This window comes from Strix uralensis, chromosome 4 (assembly GCF_047716275.1).
Source record: "Strix uralensis isolate ZFMK-TIS-50842 chromosome 4, bStrUra1, whole genome shotgun sequence".
NCBI lineage: Eukaryota > Metazoa > Chordata > Aves > Strigiformes > Strigidae > Strix > Strix uralensis.
This window is the reverse complement of record NC_133975.1, coordinates 81,459,561-81,472,119: the sequence shown is the minus strand read 5'-3', so window position 1 is coordinate 81,472,119 and position 12,559 is coordinate 81,459,561. Positions and strand designations below refer to the sequence as shown.

The 12,559-nt window shown below is 48.3% G+C and overlaps 1 protein-coding gene across 1 annotated transcript; it reads left to right on the top strand.

The window, feature by feature from the left end:
* Positions 1 to 5,976: 5,976 nt before the first annotated feature.
* LOC141942013 (AF4/FMR2 family member 1-like) lies at positions 5,977 to 11,991 on the top strand. The gene is made up of 9 exons (XM_074864955.1): positions 5,977 to 5,994; positions 6,144 to 6,222; positions 6,939 to 7,137; positions 7,718 to 7,789; positions 8,402 to 8,495; positions 8,598 to 8,641; positions 9,456 to 9,628; positions 11,580 to 11,702; positions 11,850 to 11,991. Exons 1-8 carry the CDS (start codon positions 5,977 to 5,979, stop codon positions 11,699 to 11,701), a joined length of 801 nt encoding a protein of 266 aa, XP_074721056.1. The 3' UTR covers position 11,702; positions 11,850 to 11,991.
* The last annotated feature ends 568 nt before the right edge of the window (positions 11,992 to 12,559 follow it).

The following is a 12,559-nucleotide window of genomic DNA, read 5'->3' as shown; positions in this document are numbered from 1 at the left end:
CAGGCCTGCCATGGTGGCCAGAGAGGATTTCCACCAGGACAAACTTTCCTTGTCTGTCAGGGAGAAGCAGTTGCTCTCGCAGGTGAGGGACTGCCCCGCCAGTCACCAGAAGTCACCACACTATCCCGGCAGTCACCAGAAGAGAGCAGAGGCCAAGGAACTCCCTCGTGAGAGGAAGTGGGACCTGGGGAGGAAAATCACAGACACTCGTGACAAGTCCCGTCAAAAGAGGAAGGTGAGAGGTGGAGGTAGAGGTGGGTTTGTACAAGGACCAAAGTGGTGGTTGAAAAACACATGTGTAGAGTTTGTTTCCGCTTCATAGCTTGGGAGTGGATCCATTATGCTCCTTCTCTCAAGGTGTTATCCTGCTTCTAAAGGGAGTGTGCATCAAAACTGTCCACAGGTGTTTCCTGTTGGTCACAAATCCCCTGCTGAGCAAGTGAAAAGCCCTGTAAGCTAACAAATGCTTTGGTGTTTTAACACATTTTTGGATGTTTTTTGTTGGAATAATAGCTTTCTGAGACAACAAAGCCCCAGCCCTCCTATGTTGGAGGAGCTTCTGGCAGCAGGCTGTGTCAGCGTGTGGCTGACCAGCCCCCTGGTAGCATCTGTGGGTTTCTCTGGCTTTCAACCCAAGAAGCGCTGTGGTCCCCCTTCCCCTTGCAACCCCTTTCAAAGCAACACAGTATCTGCAGCACCTCCCAGACTCTGCAGCCATCTGCACTACCCATTTAATGTCTGCTGTGGGAGAGCACCTTGCCTGCAGTTTGTGGGGGTGTCCAGAGGGAGAACCCACCCAGGCCGCCCCGGTCTGTGTGTTTCGGTTTTGTCCACGTGGGCACCTTCTGCTGCCTTTCACTGTGCAACCTCAGCCTGAGCAGTGTAGTCTTTTCCTGGGTGAAGTCATTTCTTTCCACAAAACAGTCGTGATTGCTTGCTTACACAAAGACGAACAAATTCTGCAGGTGTCACCTGTGTTACTCCTAGGGGTGAGAGCAGCAGCCCCCTGCCTTTTGCTTGTCCATCAATGCAGACTGTGAACTGAGCCAGGGTCACTGATAGTAACACCCATCACTGAACCCTGCTTTGGATCTCAGCGCTTGGATAACTACGCAGCAAACGTCTCAGGTTGTCCCTGAAGCTGCTGTGGTGCCAGCCACAATGTTAATGTGTCCAGTGAGGGGCTTCCCAGAGACCCCTCTGCAGAGTCTTTCAGCTGTAAGAGTTGCTTTCCCTTCAATGACAAGACAGTCCTTTAGCTGAGGTGGCCACTACTCACTGGTGGTTTTTAGGAAGCTCCCTCCCAAAGGGGACTGTGAATGTCCCTCCAGCCAGTGGTTCAGGTGCACAAAGAGTTGGCTGCAGGCCTATGGTGAGTGGGTGTTCCCTGGGGGTATGCCAGGGCCTGCACACCTTTTTGGTTCTCCTCACGGAGCAGGTGGCTTAGCAGGTGTGGGTGAATACCCTTAGTTCCCGCATGGGTTTCCTTTAGTCTCATAATTTTCTGAGCTTCTCATAGTTGTGGGGGAGAATTAAGAAGAGCAGGGAAATGGTGAAGAATCTTGAGGGAAGCTGGCAGTCCCCCTCTTGCAGAGAAAGGTAGAGAAGGCAGTAAATCTGTCACTTCTCCTGTTGTCTCAGAGACCCCAGAGAGGAGCTGTTTGATGTTAGACATGTCTCCTCTTGCAGTCTGAGTGTCTAATTGCAGGAAAACTCACCTCAGAGCCTTGCTGTCTCTCTTATGTCATGGTGCATCAGTGTCTTTGGAGGCTCAGACTTGGTGGCCAGCTAGGCCAGGTCCAGCTGTCAGACATCTGTGGCAACCTGGGAAACAGTTCCAGGCCATGATTGAGGTGCTGGAGCCTTGCTCTGAGCACACTGCCAGAGGGACTGTACCCAGCACAACCCACTGAGCTCCATCATGGTGACATAAACCTGGCTGTGCTCTCAGGAGGGAGACAGCAAGGCCTGGAATGCTTCTGCCCACCACCAGGCACACTGTGGGTGATGCTCACTGATCAGTGCAGTTTCTTTTACATTTGCCTGGCATGCAAGAAATTATGCTGAAGTTTTTAATTCAGGTGGGCTGATGATTTGCACACCTGGTATTTTAAGATCTGTGGAGTGCAATTAAAAAGTATTATTTATCACCCCTGTGCCTTAATGGTTCTTGTTCTTCAGGAAGACAATGGCAATGATTTTAACTGACTGTTTAAAATTTCACCTGTACCAGATTCTTGTTAATAAAACCAAAACCCCCTGCACATCTGGGGCAATCTGAGAGATCTAACTCCCCTGTGAACGCAGTTTTTTCCTTCCCTTTGATGAGGTGTGTCACAAAACACAATTGCTTGCAGTTCATGACTTTCCCAGGAGGAATCTGAATACCTGTCTGTACAATTCAGACTGAGGGAGGAGAAAAAAGTTCATCCAGAACAGATGAAATGCTTGTTTTCAGCAATGGAAGTGCCTTAATTTTGATTACCATTAGCAACAAGAGGTTTAGCAGTTGCACCCCCTTCACTACAAAATAATTAATCTATCTAAGCAAAAGTAGATAAAATGTCATTTGAGGATACTTGTCAGTGAGCCTGAAATCTAGATCCGCTATGCTCTGGGTTCCCCCTTTGTTGATTCCAATATCATGTCTTTTCTTTCTTTAACCAGAATCGATCAAGCTTAGTTGGTCTGTACTTTACATGCACTTTGAAAACCTGAGTGATTTTTTCTTTTTTTTTTTTCCTTCTTGTTAGAGGGAAGTGGAGAAGGAGATTGATCAGAAGAGAAAGAAATCAGAAAAAGAAACAAAGTCATTGCAGTCTTCAGCTGAGAAGGACTCCAGTAAATCGAAGTGAGTATACACTGGTGGGATGGCAGAAAGATGCATAAAACTGAGTCTTTCTTTAAGAGGTTAAGGCAAAAGAACTGTATCTCCTGTCCTCATACTTGTGAGTTTGCTTCTAACCTAATGTGCCTTCTGAAACTTCATCTGCTGCAGATTTCTCTTTACATCCTGGAACCAACCATGTGGCTGTGGGAATGTAATTGATTTGCCTTTGTATTTGTTGCAGATGTGAAGTGATACTTGGGTGTCACCTGTCTTCTTCTCTGTCCTTAATGCTGAGGATTATGGTTCTAGTCATCCAAGCATAAGCTGATGTTTCAGTGGCTGGTCATCCCCCCATACTTGCTTTACACTGCTGCAAAAGCCTTGAATGTTGTGGCATTTGTCCTGATTTCCAACAGCTGAGATGGGGATGAAGACTTCACTGTTTGAAACACCAACTTGTCCATCCTGCAGCTTACCTTGCTGCATGCTCTGGTCCGTGTATTACACGTAGCTCAAAAAATCTGTTCATGCTGCAAGAAATTTAATTGCCAGTTGTGCCCGTGCTGCTTTTCCTTCTAAGCCAATAGGCAAGGATTTGCACTGCTCTTTCGGACCAGGTACAGGGAACAAATTTGTGCAAAACAATGATATGTTGTTTGCGTTGCAAACAGTGTGGTAGACTGCCTGCCTGCGGGGATGCAGGAGTCGTTTCCCCTTCTCCAGACTGCAGTGGTGGTGATCTGGCAGCAGATGATTGCCCGCAGTGATCTGGGAGGTGGCAGCAGCTCTGTGGGGAGTAGCAAGGGCTTGTTCTGCACGGTAGTTCAGGGGCATCAGGGGATGGCAAGAGAAATTGCCCTCTAGCTGAAGATGTCCCTGCTCATTGCAGGGGGGGTTGGACTAGATGACTTCTAAAGGTCCCTTCCAACCCCAACTGTTCTATGATGCTCAGTGAGTAAGACTTGAGAGTTCAAGTATCAATTATTTCTGCTCTCATGAGAAATAGAAGTAGCCTTGCAATGCTTTTAAAAAGGGAGTTGGACTAGATGATCTTTAAAGGTCCCTTCCAACCTAAGCCGTTCTAGGAGTCGATGAACGTCTTGTTCTTTGCCCATGTCTTCCTCCTTCTGGGTTCTGCTGTCATCTTTATTTGGGGGAAGTTTGTACTCTCTCTGTGTGGGAAGCAGCAGAAAGCTTTATCCGATTCGTGACACTTCACATGCGTTTAAAGCTCTTAGTCTTTGTAAAGTGAGAAGATGATGTGAAGACTCTTTGCACATGGAGAAACTGCAGACAAATTGAGTTGCTTGCTCAGACTCCCGCTGCAAAGAGGTGAAAGAGCTGAAAGTGTGGCCCAGAAGTCGTGACTCTTGTTCCCGTGACTGAGCAACCACATCCACAGCAGAGAGAGTTCTGGCAGCCTCTTGGGAAAGGCCGTTGTCCTAAGTGTAACTGTATGTCCATCAATTTTGACTGGGTGATCACTGCCAGTTTCTTAACTGGACAGGTGGTGATGAAAGCAGCAAGTCAGGTGTTAATGCTCGTCCTGCCTGCTCCCTCAACTGCTTTTGCTGTCACTGGTTACGGGCTTTGGATAGCACTTGCTGGCTGGCTGCTGGTGCCCACGGGGTCGGTGCTGGGTGGGACCCATCTTCTCCCAGCTGAGAACACAGGGATGTGATGGATATGGCAGAGCTCTGTTTTCTCACCTTGCTGCCGTGCGAGACTGCTGAACTGGGGGGCTCCTGAAGCATGTGGATATGCAGCTCCCCCTTTCTCTAACCAAACCAAGATGCCTCAGGGCCAATAGGCTTTTCCCTCTGACTGGCCCAAACTTGTAGAGGGGTGAAAGGTGCAAAGGCCAGTCCAGGAAAGAGATTTGTATGTATGGGTGGGTAGGGAGCATTTCCCTTCTCCACTAAAATCATCTTCTTGTCTTTGTCTCTTTTGTGTGTGACGGACACAATGGACACACAGCCAGCGTGCCTTTTGAATTGTGACTGACTGGAATTTCAGGTGGCCTTTATGGCCAGGAATTTCTCATTTATTCCAGCATAGCATTTGCAGTCCTTCTGGTAGATCTGAAACATACCCCATCATCTGCAGACCAGTGTACTGCTCGCATTTTGACCTGACTCGTAATGCCTTCTGGTGTCTGCGATACCCCCCATACCACCACAAAGCAAAGGTCTCATGACAACAGTTCTTGGTTTGAGGGACTCTACTCTGGAAATTAGGTCCTTTTTAAATCGGAGAGGAGGTGTGTCTGGTGCCTGCCTACAAGTGATGGGTTTTGATTTGTCTGATTCTTGACAAGTGGCAAACTCCTCTGTCACAAGGTGCTGGGCAGGCAACTGGCTTTTTCAGGGAGGTCGTGAGTCTTTACTTGCTCATTTTGTTGGTGCACAGGCGGCTGTGTGCTATTTGCATGGTGAATAGATTATCCCAGTGCACAGAACTGTGTGTGGTCGAACTTTATCATTGTCTAGGTGTTGATTGAGACCAATCAACAAGAGAAGCCTTGGTGACCATCTCTCTTGTAAGCAGATAACTTGAATGCAGGCTCTTTTGTTCCGAGATGAGTGTCTGGCACTGCAAAGTTTACTGTATATTTCAATCAAAATGTGTCTGTGGGATTGTACTTGAGGAATGATAGGAGATCACATCACTACGATCTTTCCATGGGGCCAAAGAAGTAAACCTGGCCTCACAGTAGCCTAACCTCCGGTGGCTTTTTATTTTGAAATGTTATTCTGACACACATTTTTTAAGAAAACAATTCATTTTATCTGTGCATTCAGCTGTTGCGCATTTCTGAACATGCAGACAACACTCATTCAGTGACTATCATAATTGTAAGGTTGTTTGATAAGGCTGTAACGGGCTTACCAAAACAGGATGTTTGGACTCCTGGCATCCTCTGGATAGGAAGGTAAAACTGATCATTCTCCCACCCTTTTTCTCTGTTTTTCCTCTCTCTGTCCCCAATTCAGACAGTGCCCGGTGGAATACTACATTGAAGAGGCGAGGAGGCTGAAGCACAAAGCTGATGCAATGGTAAGTCTCGGCCCTGTGCTAGAAATGCTCACCAGCTCTTGCATTCAGAGCCGATCCCTGCCTGCATGGGATAAGATTCACTGGCTAACATGACTTCCACCCTTGGAGTATGTTCGAGTCGCTCGTGGGGAGGCTGTCTTTATCTGCCAAGTGTTCAGACATTTCCCTTGGTTATAAACACACCTAGAGAACACGCCTAGAGAGCAGGATTCAGAGCTGGCGCTGTCTGAGGTCAGCAGGCCTGTTGGCTTTGCAGAGCTACCACAAAGCCCTTGGAAGAGAGGTGCAACAGTTAGTTACAACACAGTTTACTCTGAACCATCAGGATCCTCACGGTAATTGTGTTGCTGGTGAACAAGACTTGGAAGTGACCGTTGCAGATGTCACTGGCTTTCTGCGCTATGGGCAGTTTAACAGTGTGTGTGAAGGAACATCTTTTGTTGCTAATGATGGTTCACTCAGATAATGTGCATTTGCCACTTGCCATTTACCTGTGAAAATGAAGTGAGGGAATACTGCAGTGGGCAAGCCCCATCTGCCTCTCCCGAGGCAGGCCTCCAAGACCAGACAATAATATCCAAAACATCTGAAGGTAATAAATTACTCAAAGAAACCATCAAGGGAGAGATACAAATAGCCAGAGCACACAAAGCTGATGACTGGGACCACATTAGGGGTTCTGCTGAGAACCCTTTAATTATCACCCAGAGGCCTGACTTACCTCTTTTTCTTTCTTCAAATCCCACCTAACTAGGGAGAAAAAAGGAATTCGGGTACGCTTGAGAGAAGTAGCTTTTGTCTTAGTCTAAAAATGAGAATTTTCTTCTCAATAGACCGACAAGACTGGAAGGGCCTTCCAGTACCTAGATGCTGCCCTTTCCTTCATCGAATACGGGATTGCCTTGGAATCAGACCCAAGAGAACCAAAATGCGCTTCCAGCGTGTTCAGAGGCACCATAGATCTCCTCAAGTAAGCGGTTTTCACAGCGTGGTGGTCAGGCAGCGTGTTTGGAGCGGGAGGGGGAGTTGTGTTCTTGTTTGCAACTGGCAGCTCTGGATTCCCCCCACGGAGCAGAGCCCGGGTTGCTGCACAAGCACGAGACAGCCCTTGGCGAGGCACCAGAGACAAATCCTTTGACATGTTTCAGCACTGCTGATCAGAAGAAGTCACCGTGTCCTGCTCGGCACCTGAGCCACACAGCCGAGGTACACCAGAGGACACTGGTTATGACAGTCAAGAACATGAAGGAGTTTTTAATTTATCCAGATCTGGTGTTACTTTTGCATGTCGGCTCAGTAGTATTTCAGTTAAGAAAAACAAAGCAACTGTATTGTGTGTGGAAGAACAGTTTGTGCTTTCTGGTCTTGATGAACTTGATGGACTGTATTTCCAAGATGTTGTTGTTGCTTTGTTTTCAAAAAGGAGATTTGCTTGCTTGTTTTTTGCCAGAAGAAACATTTCCACTAAGATGTCTGTCTTGTCCAGAAACACTTGAATTAATATTTCACCTTCAGTAGTGGGGCACCTCTTCTGGGCCCCAGGCCTAGAGCTGGCCTATGGAGGGCTTCTACTTGTAGGGATGTTGCCTGTTAATCAGTGTAAGAGCAGAGTGAGTCACATAAGGGGCCACATCTGTTCCTGCTGCCTGGGAAACAAGGCATTTGGAGACACAGTCCTCTGCTCAGGATCGTACAAACCACTCAGTGCCAGAGCAGGTTTCCTGACTTTTGGACTGGTGTTTGAGATAATGGCATGACATGATTTTTCATGAACGGTGGGACTTCAGAGCACTGATGGCTGACAAGATTCTGTTCATTTTGTTTCCTTAGATTCATCATGACACTGAAGTCCTTTACAGACTCCACAGCATCTTCACAGGACAAAATCTTTGCTGTGTTATGGTATGTAACTGTTTTTCTGTGGCTTCATATTCTGTTTTTAGACTTGATAGACCCATTACTTTCAGGGGCAAAGGAATGAGTTAAATGGGAATTGGAGTTCTGCAAGGAAAAAAAACCCCACAATATAAAAACCAGAATGAACTGGAACATCTCTAAAGGAAGCCGGGATATCAAAAGGGACCACATGTGGAAGGCACAGGCTCTAAAATTAGATCTGCTGGTAACTGGAGAGCTGATAAGGGCTTTCTCTGAAGGTGAGAGAATGCGATTTGGCTGCCCATGTTTAAGCTGCGTAACTGAGACTGAAGCTGAACATAGCAAAGGCTCTTCTGGACGGGGGCTTACTCAGCCTGTGACACCTACGGGAGGCTGGGCACATGTTTATATAAAAGACCAGGCATGGACCTTCCTTGGTTGCTCGGTTGCTTTTTTTCCCTTGGGATGTTTTTAAAGAGTCTTTTCTTAAGCTGAGCCGGAGGAGGAGACATTCGGAGCTTTCTTGCCGCTGCAGTGCAGCTGATGTGTGCCTGCCTCTGTCCCACAAGGCTGGTGACTGCTGAGCAGGCAGTAGCCAGCGTCAGCACTGATGCTTGGGTGTGTTTCTGTTCACAGCATGCGCTGCCAGTCCCTTCTGCACATGGCAATGTTCCGTTACAAAAAAGACACTGCCCTGAAGTATTCCAGGATCCTGAATGAGCACTTCAAGGTAGGGCAAGCGTGTTACTGAGCTGCCAGCTGGGTGGCTGCGGGACTTACTGATGTTGGCTGAATAGCCCAAACCTAACAAGAGTTCTGTTCCTTGCTGCAGAGTTCCTCCAGATCTACACAAGCACCTTCTCCATGTGTTGCAAGGTAAGATTTAAAAATACGTACGTTGTCATATTTCTACGAAGGTGTGAGTGAAAACAGGAGCTGGAGTGTTTGAGTTGCTGCCTCCATTTGGGAGTGCCTCACCACTCGCTCCTTCTTGCCCCCTGAAATCATACCGTTAGGGTCAGGAGTATTTCTGCTCTCTCCTTCCTGTCTTTTCTCCTCGGAAAGTGTTTTTTTTGTTATGAAGTCCAGAGTTATATTAAGCAGAGCAGTTCTCCACCTGAGAAGCAGGTCAGGGGACCAAGGAAGGTATTGTCACTGCTGTGTCAGAGCCCCTGTTGTTGTTGTCATTTGTTAGAGATCCCTTGAGACTTAACGGGATGCTATCCCCACCTCCCTAGCAACTGCCCAGTAGGATTATGCCTTCATCCTGTGGTAGCATAACATAGTTCATAGTTTTCTCTTTGGCTTAGTCACCACTTAAGAAAAAGAAGCTAATTTTCTATTTCTGAGTTGTTGAGCACTTTGTCCTTTCTGTGTACCTGCACCAGTGTTGCTGTGTATGTGGCAGTCAAAGTCAAGCTGTCACGTAACAGTGTTTGACCCAGTGCCCAGCACACTTGGCCCACGTTTGAACGACAGGGAGTAAGAAAGAGTTTTTCTGTGTGCGGTGGCAATTGCATTTGGCAGAGGGCTACCGAATTACTTGTTACGCAGCTGAACACATCTCAGTTTTCAACACTCCACTCCATCCTGCAGGCCTGGAGGGTACCAAATAGCTCCTGGCATAAAAGAGTCTGATGTCTTTCACTCTGAAGTTAAATGTTCATGATGGTGTTTCTTTCTCCTGCAGAAGCACAGGCATGACTTATGCTGGCAGCTACAGCAGAAACAGCAATGGCTCTGCAGTCACTGTGCCCTACAACATCCCAAACATCACCTCTGCCTATGTCAACATCACTTCCCATATCCTCTATGCATGTGATATTTGGGAAAAGGCCGATGCACTGGCCGGGAAGAACACGGGTAAGTTTTTGCCCTCTGGCTTTTCGGTCACATGTGTGGTGGTTGTGTGTATGTACTTGCTTCAATCCTAACGCTCAGTGTAGCAAACGCCGTACCGGATGATTAATGCATCACGTATGTTGAAGCAGACAGCTGTGGCACATTGGCAGGTTATTGGCAGAGATACCTGATGGTGATAAATTGATGAGTGCTCCAATGCAAAGGTTGTCTTGGCACCCTCAGAGGTCTTAAGAGCTAAGGGGTGAGGGTATCAAGTGCAGGGAACCAGCCAACTTGCTTCATGGTAACACGAGAAGCATAAGGGGGTTTTTGCGGTTTGTTTTTCCCTTGGGGGCACTTAGCTTTTCTGAGTTGGTTCCCCTTCTTTAAAAACAGGGGTTTGGCCTGTAGCCTTGTGTTTTAGTTGGTTTGTCAAACCTGCAGGTATTTTGGCCTTGAAAACGGTGAAGCTGGCTTCTCTCCGTAACAGAGAAGCTGAGCAGCTCTTGCATTGGAGTCCTTGGTGGGCACGAGACCAGTATTTGCCAGTACCATTTCCTGAAATTGCTTCTACTTTTTGGATTTTACACTTTTGTTGTTAAAAGTGTTGTGTTCTCCTGTGGTACAAGCAACGGTGAATAAGCAAAAGCCCTAGAGTGGGTGCAGTTCAGTCTGTAACCTGCCATCCCATGTGGTGTTTGCAGTGTCATTTCTCATAAAACCCAAACTTTTGTTAGTTGCTGTGGGCGACAGGATGTATTGCCACCGTCTGTTGGCAAACTGGAATGAGAAAATAAGCACGATGAGCCTGGCTGAATTGTGGGAGGGCTGTAAAAATCCTCACACCGAGGCAGCTGCTGATATTGAAAAGGCTTTGCAAGTCCCCTTTGAAGAGAGTAACTTCAGTTGCTGGGTGTCCTCTGAGCAAATCTCTGCTCGCAGCAGCAATGCGTGTGTAGTATTTTGGGTTATATCCTCCAAAGGCTGTCACTGAGAAGGACAAAACCTGCTCTGTGTTGCTGTTTTAATGGAGGGGAATGATGACTGGGGTAGTAAATACTCCCAGGGGAGTGGATCTGTGCAGGAGAATAGTAAAGACTTCTGTGGGTTTGGCAGTTGTTGCCGCTGTTCAGGATGGTGAAGGAGTTTCAGACCTGGAGCTTGTTGATACTCAGTGTAAGGTACAGATGCTCAGAGGTACAGAGAGTGAGTACATCAAACTAAAAAAAAAAAAAGGCCACATCCTTGATTCTTTTCTGCAATTCATAGGGAATAAGAGGAGGAGGAAAGAGCAGTGGCCTTCAGATATCCCTTAAACAGGGAAGTTGAAAACTAGTGGAAAGCGGTTGGTTGTGAGTGATGTTGGAGCCACCTGTGCAGAGCTGGAGCTGGCGGCAGGAGAGGAGGGCTCTCTTCAATCTGTCTGATGTGCCCAGCTGTGAGCAACCCCAGTCAGAGCTGTATTGCCTGGCCAGCTGGACAGATTTTGAAACCTGTTCAGCTGAGAAATCCTGATGTCTCCAAGGTCTGAGGATGGGTGAAGCAAAGGGACCAGCCTGGTGACAGCTGTGTGTGCTGCCAGGAATTGCTCAGAAAGACAACAAAGTTGGCAGGTTTAAAACCTGGGGGAAGCACGCCCAGGCACCCCAGTAGGGACTGGGGTGTGAACACCCAAACTCCTGCCCACCTACCGTGGCGTCTCGGTGTTCTTTCAAAGCCAGAGCCCAGGAAGGCGGTTCAGCGTGTGTGTGCCTGTGTGAGTACATTTTCGTCCCACGTGCCCTGCCCTCTGTGCTTGTGATGCTGCCCGGCCTTCGACTGTTGCTGAGCTCTCTGCATTAACGATGTGTTTAGCGGGACCTGCCGACTGACAGGGTGCTGCTGCTGCCGCTGCTCGCTGCCCCTCGCCTGTCAGATGTGCCTGTTGTGTGAAACCAACCAAATGTTTTCTCTCTGCCTCCCCTTTTTCCAGAGTTTTTTGCTGAACTCAGCACAGCGACATGCGCTCTGGCACTGAACAGCAGCGTGCCCGAAGTGGTATGCTACGCTAGGCAGGGTTTGCAGTGGCTGAGACGGGAAACAGCTACACCTTAAGGTGGGTGAGTACCTGGAACTTATTTGCACTTTTGAAGCCCAAGTAACAGTCTGACTTGTTGAATTATTGGATTAAAAGCACCTGCAAGGGGGAACAAATGGAGATGGAACATGGTCACACTGCAATAATGTTGAACTTTGAAAACAGGCACCAACATCAGCACCGACAGTGCCTCCAACACCGACACCCACAGTGACACCGATACTGACACCGTCACCTGCATCGACACCGACACCGGCACTGACACCCGCAGCGTAAAAAAGAGAATAAAACTTTTTTCTTTTTTTAACTCTGGCAGCAATTGGGTGCTTCACTCCCTCTGAGCTGTGCGCAGGCCGGGGGGTTTATCCTGTGCGCACAGGCTGGGGTCGAGGGCAGGATTTCGGGGTGCTGGCGGAGGCACAGAGGGTGTTTGGTTTGTGGCAGGAGCCTCTGGGAGCAGAGGGATCAGCTTCGCCTCTGCTTCCTTAGAAGGCACTGGAGATCTGCCGCAGCAGAGCGGCAGCGTGCTCAGGGCGTTCAGTGGCTCCGAACTGGCACCACCACTGCCCCCAGCACCAGCACCCTGAGAATGGTTTGCCCAGACCTGGCATCAGGCTTGACCGAGGGAGGGAGAGGGTGTGGGGAACCCAATGCAGGCAGAGCTGGGGGGGATTCTGAAGTTCCCTCCCTTAAATCCAGATGAATTCAAGGCCTCATTTAGCAGCTCCAGACACCTGCGGAAGGTGCAGCCCCAGCAGCAGAGGCTTCCTTCAGCGGTCCCGCGGCTCATCTGCACTGGCTGCGCAGAGGGAATGGGGAGCCGAGAGCACCGACGGGCAGACACAAAGGCACCTTCTGCTCGGCCTCCATCCGAG